Source organism: Notamacropus eugenii, chromosome 4, assembly GCF_028372415.1.
Source record: "Notamacropus eugenii isolate mMacEug1 chromosome 4, mMacEug1.pri_v2, whole genome shotgun sequence".
In the NCBI taxonomy this organism is placed as follows: domain Eukaryota; kingdom Metazoa; phylum Chordata; class Mammalia; order Diprotodontia; family Macropodidae; genus Notamacropus; species Notamacropus eugenii.
In genome coordinates, this window is record NC_092875.1 from 320,525,908 (window position 1) to 320,542,538 (window position 16,631).

Here is a 16,631-nt window from a genome sequence, read left to right on the forward strand (position 1 = left end):
CTTGAAAGAACAACCATATGCAAAATTGCTCCGGCCTACTACTAATAAAAAATACAAATCAAAACTGAGTTTGCACCTCATACTTAGCAAATTGGCAAAGGGGACCACAAATAGAAAGGTTGTAGGCATTATGGAAAGATAGACACCCTAACATACCTTTGGTGGAACTGTGAATTGACCCAAACTATTTGGAATTATGCAAATAAAGAGACCAAAAAGTCTATATACTCTTTGACCCAGTGATTCCACTGCCAGTCATATACACCAGTGAAATCTGATAAAGAAGGGCCCCACATGTAACAAAATATTTATAGCAGCACTTCATGTAGTAGTAAAAAAACTGGAAACAAAGTAGAAGTCCATCATTTCAGGAGTAGTTAAACAAGTTGAAGTTCATACTTATGAGGTAATGGTATATTGTAAAATGATGGGTACAGAGAATCATGAGAAGGCTTGTATAAACTGAAGGAAGAAGAAGCAATAAAACAGTAAGTATAATAATTACAATACCTAATAAATGGAAAAAACCAGCAACAAAACTGAGTGCTGTGAAATTATAATAACTAAGTTTGGCTATAAAGAAGACCTAGGAAAAGCCCTCCACCTGCTTCTATGAGGACGTGATGGCCTATGAGTGTAGAACATAGCATGTAATGTCAAATCTTTTTGATGTGCTGGTTAATTTTGTAGGACTTTTTTCCCCCTCTTTTTTTTTTCTTTGTAATTTTTCTCTGCTCTCTGGGAAGAAAGAATACATTGGGAAGTATATGTGATGTAAAAAACTCAGTAAAAATGTATTTTTAAAAATTAATTTTTAAAAAAACTGCACATTATTATCTATGTAAAAGATTGTCCCCAAACACCAAACCATGAATAATAAGAGAAGTGCAAATCAAAATCAATTATCAAGCATTTATTTAGCCCCTACTGTGCACCAGACACTGTGCTAAATACTTCAGAAACAAAGACAGAAATAAAATAGTCTCTTATTACATACTCTTATTTTGTTGTTGTTGGTTTTTACATCTCCATAATTTCTCCTGGTATCTCTCCCCTTGCATTTCCAAGAGATTCATTCCATATAAAAATTATATTTTTCAAAGACAAAAAGGAAAAGAGGATAAAAATGAGTATAACTGATCAATATATCAAAGTGAATACAATATACAACACTTGTGTACCTTCCACCTCTGCAAAGGGGTAATATGGGAGTTTACTATATGAGTTTAATATTGATATTGATTTGTTGTTTATGGTTCCTTCCAGCATAATGTAGTTTCTTTAATTATTTCTTTTTATGTTGTGAATGTTTATTTTTTATTTATCTTATAATGCAATTGCAGCTCCTGGTTGTTGTTTTTTTATTCACCTGATAATAAATTTTTTTCTAGCCCTTCATTTTTATTCTTTAAGCAGCAGATTGTAGAGTTTTGTTTCTTATCCAATTGTTACTTTTTTGTTTTATTGGATTATTTAAAAGTTATGATATTTAGGTTTATATTTTCTTTCATTTGTCTCTAATATTGGTTGATTTTTTTTTCAAATTAGGATTTGTCCCCCCTTTTCTTCTATGAACAGAGTCTCTAATTATTTTAGCTTAGTCTACTTGAAAACAACCGTATTCCCATTGATTCTTCCCCTCATCATGCAATCATGCTCTGTTGTTGGTTCCCTCTTTTTGTAGTTTTGCATAACTGTTTCCTTTTTCTTTCTTTTATCTAGTTAATTCTTTCCCCCTTTTTTCTTCTGAATTACAGTCAGATGAAATTCCACTTTTTCCTTTCAACTCATTTTGTTCATTAGGCTGTTTTTGCTTTTATTTCATTTTCTGTGCCTTTTTCTATAAAGGATTTCTTCATTCCCTTCATTATTTCTTTACCTTCCCTTTCTATTCTAGACTTTTATTCTTTGAGTCACAGCTCTTATATTTATTTAGCCTTTTTTTTTTTTTTGTCTCTGTATTCCTTGTGTGATTAAACCTCCAGTTTGGGTTTTTTTTTAAACTTTGGATTCCCTCATCTAAACATTTTCTGTGCTATTGCCTTTATAGATCTTGCCTCCTGGCCCCCTTTTTCTATTGTACCTCACTGTTCAAAAAAATACCAATTCCTGCAGGTGATAAAGAGGATGTTCCATGGTAGAAATTTTCCTCTGTCTCTGATTGTGTGGTTAACCTTTTTCCAATCTGTGGTTGTTTTTTTTCCCCATTTGTTTTGAAATCTCTTTCGTGGATCCATATCCTTCCACTCTTCTGGGTATCAGTTGGCTCCAAGAGCTCTTCTGATTCCAGTTCATCTGAGGCAGGATGAGTGGTCTCCCTGGCACCATATCTTTGCAGACTATATACATTGTCAGGTCCCCATCTCACTTTATATTATATCTGTCTTCTTCCCTGGAAGCATTCATCAGTGGTACCACCTTTCATCAGTGAAACAAACTCCTTACTTTCTCTCAGTCCCATCCTTTGCCTTCTTGCCTTTTATCCTGTAGGCTGTCTTCTTCCTTATTTTTAATTATTTTCCTTTTGTTGTTAACCTTTATTAGAGTATATCACATATTTTTCCCCACTCCCCTCCTATCATAATTTGACCCCACAAAAACATTCATTCACCTGTAGATAGGGTATTTCTGAGATTTAGTTCAGGATATTACAGGCCTCTTTCTCTACCATCACTTCCACTTCGTTTCTGCCTTTACCTTGTGTACTTCTTCTTGTGTACTTTTAGAGGGAAATCTATTAACAGTCTCTCTTTTGCTGTTTTGTTGTTTACCTTATTAGTTGCTGTGTTTGTTTATCTTGTATTTTTATTCTCTGGGGTGTTTGAAAAGCAAATAATTTGTTCAAGTCTGGTTTTATTTGGGGGAATTTTTTTAATCTTTTTTTAAAATGAATATCCATCTTTTTTCATTAATGAATAGGTTCCAGATTGCAGGGCATATATGATAATGGGTTGCACCTGGAAATGCTTTGGAACACATTAATCTCCATTCTCACCTGTGATTTGTGGAGGGTGCTGAATAGTCTTGTTTTTTTGAGTAAATAAATGAAGCATTTAGTAAGTGTCTACCATGTGCAAAGTCCCGGGGTTAATTAGTCCCTGCTTCTAGAGTCACATTCTGATGGAGACAACACTTATGGAGTTTCACCTATCGTTCAGGTGGATGAATTTCATGGTCCTTAGGGTACAGAAATGAAGTGGATAGTAATTCTTCTCCTTTAATGTCATTTTCATCAGTAAAAATTGTATCAGTTTCTGATGTTGAACCATTTGACAATACTAAGGACTTTGGTGACAAGAACTTTCTTTACTGGGTCTTCAAGGAGCTGTAGCTATAGCACATACAGGACTAATTGCTAGGCTTCTTCTCCACAGGGTTTGCTTCCCAAGGTACTATCTGAGGACAGTTGGCTAGAAGCATTGCTATTCCCAAAATTCTTGGGTTCACGGTCCTAGGCTATCCCCATCAGAGTCTGAGGGAATATGGTAGTCAAGATAGTATTAGTGGTTTAACTTGCCTGGCACATGCCACATTCTGTCTCTCCTTCAGAGTACCTTATTGCTTCAGCTAGATTGGCTTGCATACCTTGTATGTGGCAGTTGGTGGGGATGGTTGTCTGCTTCACAAGTGCTGCTTCTCTGGATGATGGCTGTGAGGCCTGGACTGGAAGCATTACTAATAGTCTGGGGGATGCTGCCACTAGGGCTTCTGTGCCTATCTGCCTTTAGTGGCACTCAGTCAGCATATGTTGCTGGTGGTGATGAAGATAGTGAGACTTCCCCTGGGCCCACCCCCTCCCAATTCTCCACTCAATGATGCTTACGGGGACTGGGATAGAAAGAAGTAGGTCTGGTGGGAGTTAGGGAGAGAAAGCTATTCACAAGGCTCTGTTTGAATTTCCTTTTCTTTATGTAGGTGAGTCCTGTTTGATATAAATATTGTCTCCTTAAATGGTCACATCATTTGAATTTGTACTGCATATTTCATTTGGGCTACTACTAATTACAATATTTTACATAATTTTATCTTCGAGATGTATGAATTCAAATACATGTATGTGATCCCTTCAGGGGATTTATTATTTGCTCTAATCAAGACCTGTCTGTATTTGAAGGTCTTTTCCCTATTCACTTGTAGAATTTATCATTGGAATGATTAAATTTAACCACTGTGTATTTGGAGTTTGTAGCCTAGAATTTTTTTTGGTGGGGAGGGGGTTGTTTGTTTTTTAAAGGCAATCTATGGATTCTTTCATTTGTCACTTTGTTTTCTGTGTTCAAAAGTTCTAGGCAGTTTTCTTGTATGTATTTTTTTTCTAGCATTAGGGTATTCAGGTTTTTTTGATGTCACATTTTTCTTTGAAGGCCTGTAATCCTTAAATTGTCTCCATCCATCTTGTGTTTGAGACATAATGTCTGTGTGGGGATCATGCTTTCTCTTAATGGCATTATTATGGTTTCTTCTTCCAGGTTGTCATTTCTGTGGATTTGCATTCTAGATTCCATGTATTTAGTAATCCCAGTATCTGGGAGTGTTTATTTTCTCTTTCATTTCTTTGGTAATACTTGCCACAATGGATTAAAGTTTTATATTCTGCCAGTTATTCCTACTGTGCAAAGCTGTAAATTGTGCTCTCACAATTCTTATTTCTCTTGTAAACCATTCAGGAACATACTGCTATAGTTCCATGCTGTCTTAGAAATTCATAGGGTCCTCTGTTTCATGAAATGTTGATACATTCTTTTGCCTTGCAATATTCATTTATAGATGTCTGGTCTCAACTGATCTGAAGGCCATATTGTCCTATGTTATTAATATGTTCCCTGTCAGTTTATCTGCTTATGCTCAAAGTCTTTAATTGAATTTCTTCCTCCTGAGATGAGATCATTGCTAATTTCAGGGGTTTTTTTCTGAATATTTTGCTATTGTTCACTTTCCAACTCTTTTTCCTGTGATTGAAGATTTTGGGGAAGGAGGTACAAGCTGCTACTCAAAGCTGTCTCTGCTTTCATGATGGGCAGTTCACATTTCATCACCTCAGTCTCCGGGCAGGGTGAGAAGGGGGTTGGGAGAGGTGAAATAGGCAAATGCTAGGCTCTTTCCCTCAGGTTTAATGGTGCGTCACACATAAGCATTCTTGTTTCACTTTCTCCTTTCCTCAGTTCTCTTGGCTAAACTTTGTTATAGCAGAGAGCACTGCCTGGCTGCTGTACAAGCTAGTGCAGGCTTTTGTCTTTCCTCAGCACCTGGAGAAGGCAGAGGTAGAGTTGAATTCCATTGCAAGCCCTTAGGTGAGATTGTGCTGGAGCATGGGAATAGATGGAGAGGAAGTAATAAATGACCACTTTACGGATTAAAGGATTAGCCTTCTTTGCTTTAGTTCATTTATTGAGTTTTAACCTCATTAGGGATCTTGGTATCTTAGATTGTGGAGAGAATTGAAATTGTTTTATCTTTTATGCCTAACTTCTATTTTGTAAAGGTTATGAAGATCAGAGAAAATGTCTAGGCCTCCATCTTTTTGGTCACATATCCCAGAACTTCCTCATCATGTTCTAATGCAGTGTTCCTTACCTTTTTTGGGGCGTTGTGGACTCCTTGGCAGTCCAGTAAATCCAATGGACTCCTCAGAATAATGTTTTTAAATAATTAAAGAAAATACTAAACTTTTAGAGGTTAGCAAAAATAAAAATATGATTTTTTTTCTCCATCCAAGTTCACAGACCATCTGAAATCTATTTTTTAATTCCTTGGGAGTCCATGGACTACAGGATTGTTAAAATGGAAATAACTAGGTGGGGTTTTGGGGGGAGCAGGGAGGGTTGTACTTAATAGTATTTTTTTTTTTAATTACATGTAAAGATAGTTTTCAGCATTTATTTTTGTAAGATTTTGAGTTCCAAATTTTTCTCCTTCCCCCCTCAAGATATGATGTTATACACATACAATCATGTTAAACATATTTCCACATTACTTATGTTGTGAAAGAAGAATCAGAACAAAAGGGGAAAACCACAAGAAAGAAAAACAAAAAAGTGAAATCAGTATGCTTCCATCTGCATTCAGTCTCCAAATGAGTCATTTGGAATTGTCTTGGGTCACTGTATTGCTGACAAGAGCTAAGTCCATCAAACTTGATCATTGCACACTGTTGCTGAATAATTGAAGTTTTACATCACACAAAGAATTGGCAAAAGTGAAGAAAATGGGCATTTCCAGTGTTGAGAGATTGTGGAAAGATAGGCTCGCTAATATAATGTTGGTGGAGCTGTGATTTGGTTTAGCCATCCTGGAAAAGTTTGGAATTTTGTTCAAAAAAAGTTACTAAATAGCTCTACCTCTTGATCCAGAGACTTTACTGATACACCACCACCACTCCCCCATGCACATCCCAAGAAAGAAACTATAAGCAACATCCCTATCAAGTGAGGAGTGACTAAACTAATTGTGGCATATTCATGTAGTGGAATATTATTCTACCATAAGAATTGATGAATCTTAAGAATTCATCGAGTCATGGGCAGATGTGTATGAAGCTACGTACGAGGAAGAAAAACAACCAGGAGAACAGTAAACACTGACTACGGCAATGTAAATGAATCAAACGCTAAAGTGGTATTGTATAATTAGTGACCAGGAAGCTTTATCTTGATGAATTGAGAAAGTGTAACAGAGTATTGCAACCTGAAGATCTGTTGGCTGTGGAATAGTGTGTACATTGTGAGGCTTAATTGATATATTTACAGAAAATAGCTTTACAGTACTGCTTTTTTTCTCTTTTTGAAAAAATTTCTTTGCTCTGTGGATTGACTGTTTGGGCTAGTGGGGGGAGACATTCAAAACTGAAAGTTTTGTAAAAAATTAAGAAAAATAGAATAATAGTCCTTTTTACATTTGCTGGCAAGAGAGGAAGAGGCAGTTGATAACAAGAGATTGAAGGTGAGAGAAATAGTTGGAATGATCCATAACACCAGCTAGCTCCTGAAGGAAATAGAAAGGAACAGGGTCAGGACCACAAGGAAAGAACAGTCTTGGCAAGGAGAAAGGCTATCCCTTCCTCAGACCCTAGAACAAATCATGATTAGGAGTAGGGGAGATAAGGGAGACTATGAGAGATGACCTTGATTTCTTTCAGTTAAAAAAAGTTATTAAGGTCATCTGCTAAGTGAGGAGGGGGTAGGGTTTTCTCTGAGAAAAGTGAAAAAAATGTGGAATAGTTACTACAGAAAAGCTAATAGTGTCAGTGAAGAATAAAAGTGTTGTTGCACATCTGTGAAGGCCCCATTGAGCTTACTGAATATGACTTTTTAGTGGATAGCCTCATTATATATGGATAATGCCACTGTCTATCAGCATTTACAGATCACTACTAAAAGATAAGCCAAGAAGTATAGATGACTTGGGGTTCATAGTTGGCAGATTTCAAATATCAATACAGGAAGAGATTCAAAAGTGAAGGGCAATGCACAATTGGATTGTTCAAATATAAGCCCAAGACCAAAGGGGGAAAAGTGAGGCCAGAATAATAGCTTGAGAGGGCAGGAAAGGAAGGAAGGGCTGATAGTAAAGGTGAGGATAGTGAATAGGTTTAGAGGAGGAAGATGGGAGAGGGAATTGCAAAATTCAAGGTTGTGGAAACAGCTCTGAGTGATGATGAAGTCTATATTGTGATGACCCCTAAAGATGGCAGAATTAAAGTAGAGCTGGAGGTCAGGAATTTGAGGATCAAATGAGATAATATTTGTAAAGCAATTAGCACAATGCCTGGCATGTGTGTGTATCCTGGCCCCTGCCCACCCCTACCTTCCCCACATATTCCCGTATTAAGCACAGTGCCTGGCATGTAGCAGGAGACAGACAGATGTAGATATATATGTACTTTTTCTCTTGCTTTCCCTCCTTTCATTAGAATTGATGAAATGGCAGGCTAAGGTGTTTGAGAGGATTTGAATTAGGAAGTTCTCAAGTATAAGTGCCAGGGTTAAAGTATATAGGAAGATATTTGAGTGGAGGGAGTGCTCCCTGTGGGGTGTTAAAGAAGAACAACAAAGATCTGGATAGCGCAATAATATGCTGAATCTTAGAAGATGAAAAGCTGCTGAATGCAAGGTCATTACCAGAGTGCCTTCTTGGGATGAGCAGCAAGGAGGTGACTCCTCCTCCTCCTTGCTTAGGATATTCTGAGATACTAAAGAATGAGCAGCCAGTAATGGGGAAGGTGAATACAAATGAGGGGCCTTCCCCAGAAAGCCACATATATGGGTATAAGTATGGGAGAGGCAGAGATTAAGGCTGAAGCAGAGTAATAACAGACTAGGACTCCAGAGAGCATGGGGAAAGGAAAAAGGGTCATGGGAAGCTTGAGACTGGGAAGAGGGTAGAGAGATTGGAGGATGCCAAGAGAGATGGCAGGGTATGACCTAGCTCTGCTCTCTTATGACCAGTATAATCAGAAGTAAATCACCTACTTTCTCTGCTGCCTTTCTTTATCTAAAAAATGAAGAGGTTACCATCATTCTTCTCTCCACATTTTCTAGACACTACTTTCTTCTGGTCCAACTCCTACCCGTTTGACTACCCTTTGTCAGTGTCTTTACTGCCTCATCATGTCCATCATATCTCCTATTTTGAGTGTCCCTTACAGTTCTATCCTGGGCCCTCTTTTCTTCCCCCCTCTGTAGTTTCTCATCATCTCATGGGTTTAACTATCATCTCTATACAGATGATTTTCAGATCTATATATCTATGTCTATATCTACACACATATGTATATATATCTACACACACACACACACACACACACACACACACACACACACATACGTATGTACATATGTATATCCAGTCCTAGTCTCTACTCTCAGCATTAGTCCTGTATCACCAGTTGCCTATTGGACATTTTAAACTAGATGTCGAGACATCCTGAACTTGAAATATCCAAAACTGAACTCATTATCTTTTCTCATAATTCCTCCCTTCTTCTAGACTTCCTATTTCTGTTGGAGGTACCAGCATCCAGATTCATAACTTTAGCGTAATCTTCAACTCCTCAATAGTCCTCCCATAGTCAGTTGCCAAATCTTGCCATTCCAACCCCCACAACATCTCTGCCATCCATCCCCTTCCCTCTATTCACTTAGCTACCAGGCCCTTTTTGCAATAGAGTCCTAATAGGTCTTCATGCCTTAAATCTCTCCTCTGTTCTAGTCCATCCTGCTGCTAAACTAATTTTCCATAAACACAGATCTGACTCTTACAACTGCTTAATCAACTCTGATGGCTTCCTATTGCGTCAAGGATAAAATAAAAACTCCCTTGTGTAGCTTTTAAAGTCTTTCATAGCCTGGCTTCTTTCTATCTTCATTGGATATGACTCCTCCTGCACTCTGTGATTAATCAGACTTGCCTTCTGTTTCTCATATATAAACTTCCCCCATGCCTGCAACGCATTCCTCTTCACTCTACCTCCATCTTGATATACATAAAACTTTTCCCAGTTCCCCAACTTCTGGTGTCCTCTCTCCCAAACTACCTTATAGTTAATCTCTGTCTAACTACTAGTTGATCAGGTCAGAAGTCAGCAAAATTGGTGGAAATGGCATCCCAAGAAGGTCATATGGTGATAGAAACTGTTAGCTCCAGGCTGTGTGAGGCAAGTCATTAGTCCTTGAGAGGAGCTAGTGTCAGACCCAAGGAGAATTATCTGGTTAGAATCTTCTAGTCCCAGACAATGATTCCTCCACACAATCATCCCTCTGAGGAGTGGGATTAAGAAGAGAATACTGTAAGAGACATTTTCGCTCTCTTTCTTTTTGGTTTATGAGATTATTAGCCATTTCAGGTTTGTGTTTTTTTTGTATGTTTTATATGACATAATACCAATATATTCCCCAATTTAGTCCAAGATTTTGAAACATCATTCTTTGCTCCTTCTAAGCCGAGACCAAACTGGGTGAGTCAGTGGTCATGGCAGTTTTTGAGGTACTAGTTATTTTTGGTGTTTGTTAATTAATTATATTTCCTAATTCCTAATTCTCTACCTTTTCAGCTATTTTCCTGGACAGTGTGAATGGATTTATTCCCCTGGGGATGCCATATCTTCTGTTGCTGCTTCTGAGAAGAGTACAGGAAAAATATTCATCTATGATGGTCGAGGAGATAATAAACCACTTCATATTTTTGACAAGCTCCATACATCACCCCTTACTCAGATACGGCTAAATCCAGTTTATAAAGCTGTAATATCTTCTGATAAATCTGGAATGATTGAATATTGGACTGGACCTCCCCATGAATATAAATTCCCAAAAAATGTGAACTGGGAGTATAAAACTGATACAGACTTATATGAATTTGCAAAATGTAAGGCTTATCCTACTAGTATATGTTTCTCACCTGATGGAAAAAAGATGGCTACTATTGGTTCAGATAGAAAAGTTAGGATTTTCAGGTTTTTGACTGGGAAACTCATGAGAGTCTTTGATGAATCACTAAGTGTAAGTCCATTTAATTTCAATTTGACTTCACAGTTGATAAATGCATCTAGCAATGATTCAGTTACATTAAAAAAACCACTCCCCTGTACTAGCATCTTTGGGATTATACTTCTTAGTAAACTACTTCTAAGAAGTTTTTAATTTATTCCATTAGAAGATTGTTGTTGCTGTGGAAATGTCTCTGATTTTCTAATAGAAACTGAAAAAACAGGATTTCTTTTATAGTTTTATAAAAATTAACTCAGCTAGCTTTGATAAAACAATATATTCTGTAATGAAACACATCTATAATGAATGTGTATTTTTTACCTTTTCAGAATCATAAGATTATGGGCTAAAAAAGGTTCTTAATGACTCCTCTTATTTAAAAAATGAGGAAACAGACTAATAAAGGTTAAGTGACCTGCTCACTAAAGGTCATACAGGAGCAGAGCTATGTTTCTAAGTGAGATAAATTTCTGACTCTTCATGACCCCATTTGGGGTTTTTATGGCAGAGATACTGGAGTGGTTTGTCAGTTCCTCCTTCAGCTTATTTTACAGGTGAGGAAACTGGGGAAAACAGGGTTAAGCTCAGGATCACACAGCTAGTAAGACTGAATTTGAATTCAGGTCTTGACTCCAGACCAAGTGCTCTATCCACTGCACCACATAGCTGCCCCTACTTGGTTATTCTATAATTAAACATGGAGTTTTTCAAATCTATCCAGAACTTTTAGAGCCAAGTGATCTTTAGGGCAACTGCCTCATTTTATAAATAAGAAAATTCATCTATAGAATAAACAGCTGACTGATGACTAGCTGGTTACAGAAAGAACCAAGAATTCGAACCAAGTTATTCTACCTCTACCTCCAACACTCCATAAGCACTTATGGGACAACTATTGCCATGACTACACATCCATGGCTTTGCTGCAAATTGCAGGTGAAAGTGATTGCCCGAGTTGGGAGTGGGGTAGCATGTAGTGAAAAACCATTTTCATAGTCGTGTTTATGATTTATACTGGACCCATTTACACTCTTTTAATGAGCACAGATGTACATTTGTTAGATACGAAGTAGGGATTAGCTGAAGAAGAAAAAGATTTTCTTAGTACAAAGTTTAAAAAAAACTTTTACTTCTATACTGTAAACTTTGTGGTCCTTAAACTGAGGATATTAGAGCTGGTTTTTTACAGTATTACTGTTTATAATATAACAATGTCTCCAATACAGTTTTGGGAATAAATTAATCTTTGCCTATTATGTCCATCATGGGGTCTTATCAAAAGCATTGAGATTCATTCCAGTGGCAAATGGTAATAGATGGAGAATGTGGTTTCTGATGTGTCTTGCCAAAGTCATATGCAGACAACCATTTAGAAAATACCAAAATGAAATGCATAATCTTCTTGTTACTATTTTCTCCCCAATGTAACTTTCCTCACTTCTCTTAAAGAAAAAAAAATCCCCCCTTTGACTATTTCTTTAACTGTCAAGAGTCAAGCTAGTTAGTTATTACTTGAAATCTATCAATACCAGTAACATATGTGAAGGACATTTTACGCAGAGCACTTCAAAGTTTCTAAATAATCTGTCTGTTGTCACATTTCATCCTCATGTCAACCCTGTGTGCTAAATACTACATAGTATTTAGGGATATACAACATATCCCTCTTTCAATGATGAGGACATTGAGACCTGTGTTGCTAGCTCTCCATCTCTGATCCTGAGGTCATACAGCTTATAGGTTCCAGAGGGTGGGATTCAAATCTAGGATTTAGAGGCCCTCATTGTGCCTTGCTACCTTTGCTCTTTAGTGACCCCCTGATAATATGCAGAATTTATAGGTTATTTCAGTAAGATAACTATTCTTAGGGACTCTGGTTCTAATAGGAAAAAAATTAAAATTTAAACAAATTTTGTATGGTATAGTGGAAAGAATAATGGATGTGAAGTCAAGAAGCTCTGGCTTTGGATATTGCCTTAGTTGTGTACTGGCTCCATTAATAATCTGGGCAAAGTACCTGAATTCCTTGAGCCTCATTTTAAAATGGGCATAATAGGGTTGTTTGAAGAATCAAGTGGAATAATGTATACATAGCCTTTTGTATACAATGAAGTGCTATGAAAGAAAAAAAAATAGGTCTGTTCTGAAAAGAAGTATAGGTAAGATGCACAAATTTTGGAGGAAAGTGTAACTTAACATTAGATATTCGAGAATTTGTAATAAGTAAATATACTACATTTACAATGTAAAGCTTGAAGCCTGGAAAAAAGCACCTAATAATAGATATATCCTTTGCTAATTGTAGGGTAGATAAGCATTGATGGAGGTTTTTGTGGGGCCAAAATGGTTAGCTGCAGGCCTGGAAGCAAGAATCTTAAGATTTCTCCAGCTCTCCAGAGTGTTCATTGTGTACCACCGTTGTTTATACAAACTAGCCCTGACCTGAGGCTATAATGGAGCAGGGACAGATTATTCTGGATCACTCTGACAAACTAAGTGATAAAACATGTACTAAGATTTCAAGAGCCATTTTCCTTCTGCCTCCAAGGTCACAGAGACTAGTTATATACTTCGACATCAGGGCTTGTTGGTTCGATTTTATAAGATATTCCAAGTCCTCGCTCATACTCCCAGTCTAATACACATACCTCATTTATTTCAACTTTGGGAAATTATTTTTTTGCTGTCCTTCATACTTTCACTAAACTGTGAGGAGCACCTTCCAGAAAAGGGCAGTGAGGAGATGAGGAAAGAGCTTTTAAGATTTTTTTTGGGATCCAACTTTAAAATAATTCATGTATCAACAAAAAAGACTAAAGTCCTATGCTAGTCTGCACCAAGGAAACTCTATATCTGTTACTGCGCAGTTTTTCCAACTGCAATAAAAAGTTGTTATGGAACTTTGCTATTTTGGCAGTAGACTGTTCAGTGACACACTGATTGGCCAAAGGATAGAAAAGTGATCAGAGACTGTAGTGTCCTTTGGTTCGCTGGCAAAGGGAAATGCCGGGATATCCTTCTTTATCTACGAACCCCAACTAAAGAACTTGAGAAGCTGTGGTTTAGATGTAACTATTACTTCTGAAATTCCTCCTGGTTAAAAACCTATCTAAAGTAAGTACATACATAACTAAACCACATTCATAAGAAATAGTTTAAGTAGTATTTTAGTGAATAGAGCAGCGGGTTGGGTTCCGAAACTGAAATAACTCCTACTACCAGCTCTGATAATAGCTCATATTAATGTAGCATATAAAGGCTTATGAAGTACTTTAATTCATCTGAGAGAGAATATATCAGCATATAACAGTGAACCTGTAAGTAGGTAATCGAACTATAAATAGTCATCGATATTGAAGATGAGAAAAGAGGTGTAGAGAAGTGAAGTAACTTTCTCAGTCATACAGCAAGGGTCAGAAGCAGAATTTAAATCTGTTGACTCCAAGGCCAGTACTGCCTCTTGTCATGTCAAGCTATATTTCTTGAGTCTCCTTGAGTATATCGTTTAAGCCTGCTATGCCTCAGGATGCTCATCTGTAAACGGATCAATTCTAATTCTTTTTATATTGAGCCTACCACAGCATGTTTACCCTAAATCTCAGGTTATGCTTTTTTAAAAAATCTCTTGAAAAGACTCCTAAAAAGTAAACTTCCAGGGCTCTGCTACAAGCAATAAAGACTTCTTTGTTTATTGCTATCCCATAAGAAATGGTTATTTTGTTTCATAGATGTTTACTGAGCTACAGCAGATGAGACAACAACTACCAGACATGGAATTTGGACGGCGGATGGCTGTGGAGCGTGAGTTGGAGAAGGTGGATGCAGTGAGGCTAATTAACATAATTTTTGATGAAACTGGACACTTTGTGCTCTATGGAACAATGCTGGGCATTAAAGTTATAAATGTAGAAACAAACCGGTAAGTCTTTATATAAATTATATTTCCTTCTTATGTATTTAAGTAGTTTGACATGAACACGATCCATTCATGCTATTCTTACTTGGGGAAAACAATAGAAGTTTTGCTTGCACAAAGACCAAGTGGACTGGAACCAGGTGCCTAAACTTAACCAAATGTTATGACTTCCCTTTCTGGTATTTCTGTTGTGAATAATCTCATGTAAAAATTTTCCATCCACATGTGTAAAAAGCAGTGGTAAAAGGATATGCTTAATATTTTAGACTCTGGCTTTTTTATTTTTTGTTTTTCTTTTAAAAACAAGCTTCAGTCTGTCTTTGGCTTATTGATTTAGATTAAGCTGTAAATAAACTTTTTATGTAATATATTGCCAAAAATCCTAACCACAGAATTCAGCATTATGGCCTGCTAGAAATAAAATCAGAAGTTAAAATGCCTGAAACCACAAGAAGCCTTTTGTGCAAATAGTCAGCTTCTTAGTACAGACTAGCCACAATCAGATACATTCAACTGAATGAAAAGTATGTCTTATGAAAAAAATCTGACTCTATACATTCCTGCATGTAAAGTAGTTTAGACTGCAGTTCTTGGCAATGCAAAAAACCCTAGAGGGCTGCCTGGAAATTAGAATGAAAGATGAAAAACTACTCAACTGAAAGTCAGAACTTTTTATAAAACAGGAAATGACGGCACCTAGGACTTTGAAAAAGAATAAAATTTAAGAATTTAGGAGAGAATGAGAGACAGAGAACAGTAATTTTACCTTTCATCAGTCATTTCCTACGATAGAGAATAATTACTTATATATTTTTGCCCTTACAAGTCCTTACATCACTTAAAGGTAACTTTTGCTTTGAAATAATAACATATTTTTATATCTTACAGATGTGTGCGGATACTTGGCAAGCAAGAAAATATTAGGGTGATGCAATTGGCTTTGTTCCAAGGGGTAGCCAAGAAGCATCTCTCTGCAACTACTATAGAGATGAAAGCATCTGAAAACCCTGTTCTTCAGAATATCCAAGCTGACCCAACAATAATTTGTACATCTTTCAAAAAGAATAGGTTTTATATGGTATGTGGTATTATTGAGAGACAGACCCATCTCAAGGTTGGAAGGGCCACAGGAAGTGTAATCCAATTCATACCTGTACAGCAATCTTCCCTATAAACTACCCAACATATGCTTACCTAGCCTTTACTTAAAGACATATAGTGAGGGGGGAACCCCCATCCCTCCACTTTCAGTTAACTCTTAATTGTTAGGAAAATTTTCCTTAGAGCAAGGAAATTAATCCATGAAACTTGAAATATGCATTCTTCAACTTGTACCTTCAGCGATTAGTCCTGGCCCCCCTGACCAGTGAAACAAATCTTATCTCTATTTTACATCAGTTTCTTCTCCAAACTAATCATTCCTAGCTCCTTCAGATGATCCTCTTAAGACATGATTTTAAGATACTTTACTGTTCTGATTGCCATCTTCTGGGCACTGCCGATTTTACCAATGTCATTCCTAAAATGTGGTGCCCAGAACTGATCCCTATATGTCAACTAGAGTGAAGTACATTGGGATTATCACCTCCTTCCTTCTGTACACTATGTCTTCTTACACAGCTTAAGATCACATTGGCTCTTTTGGTTGCCATATCACATTATTGACTCATTGAGCTTGTAGTCTATTAAACCTCCAAGTCACGTTCAGATCAGTGCTTGTCTAGTCTTGCCCTCCCCCCTACTTTTCAAATCTAAGTGTAAAACTTTGTCCTTTTTTAATTTTCTCTTACTAGATTTGGCCCAGCATTGTATTCTGTTAACATCTTTTAGAATCTTGACTCTCTCACCTTCCCAGCTTTGTACCCTATGAAAATTTCATTAGCATACCATGTATGTTTTTGTCAAAGAAGTCATGGTAAACATGAACAACTTTGTCAAATATTTAGCTAAAATTTAGATAAACTATTATTGACATTATTCCTTTGATCTGCCAGTTTAGTTTCAAATCTGTGCCATTTCATGATTATATCTTCAGTTCAGTTTCATCTTTTAACATCTCAGGATGATCTGGTGGCACTGCTTTTTATTGTTTTGTCATCAGTCTTATGTCCACCTCTGTAATGGATTGCAAATGAATTGGTATTCCAAATTGATGATGCCCTTAATTGCTGTGTCTCTTTGCTTTGTGGGACTATTTAATATTTAGTACCTGATTCTGGGACTGTTAGTCC

General features: G+C 36.9%; 1 protein-coding gene across 1 annotated transcript in view; it reads left to right on the forward strand.

Moving 5' to 3' along the window:
* PPWD1 (peptidylprolyl isomerase domain and WD repeat containing 1) overlaps positions 1-16,631 on the forward strand; it is a 35,418-nt gene that overhangs the window by 9,808 nt on the left and 8,979 nt on the right. The window contains exons 5-7 of the mRNA XM_072605082.1: positions 10,049-10,496; positions 14,213-14,403; positions 15,289-15,478. Coding sequence (XP_072461183.1) covers positions 10,049-10,496; positions 14,213-14,403; positions 15,289-15,478 — 829 coding nt within the window. The remainder of the gene's footprint in view (positions 1-10,048; positions 10,497-14,212; positions 14,404-15,288; positions 15,479-16,631) is intronic.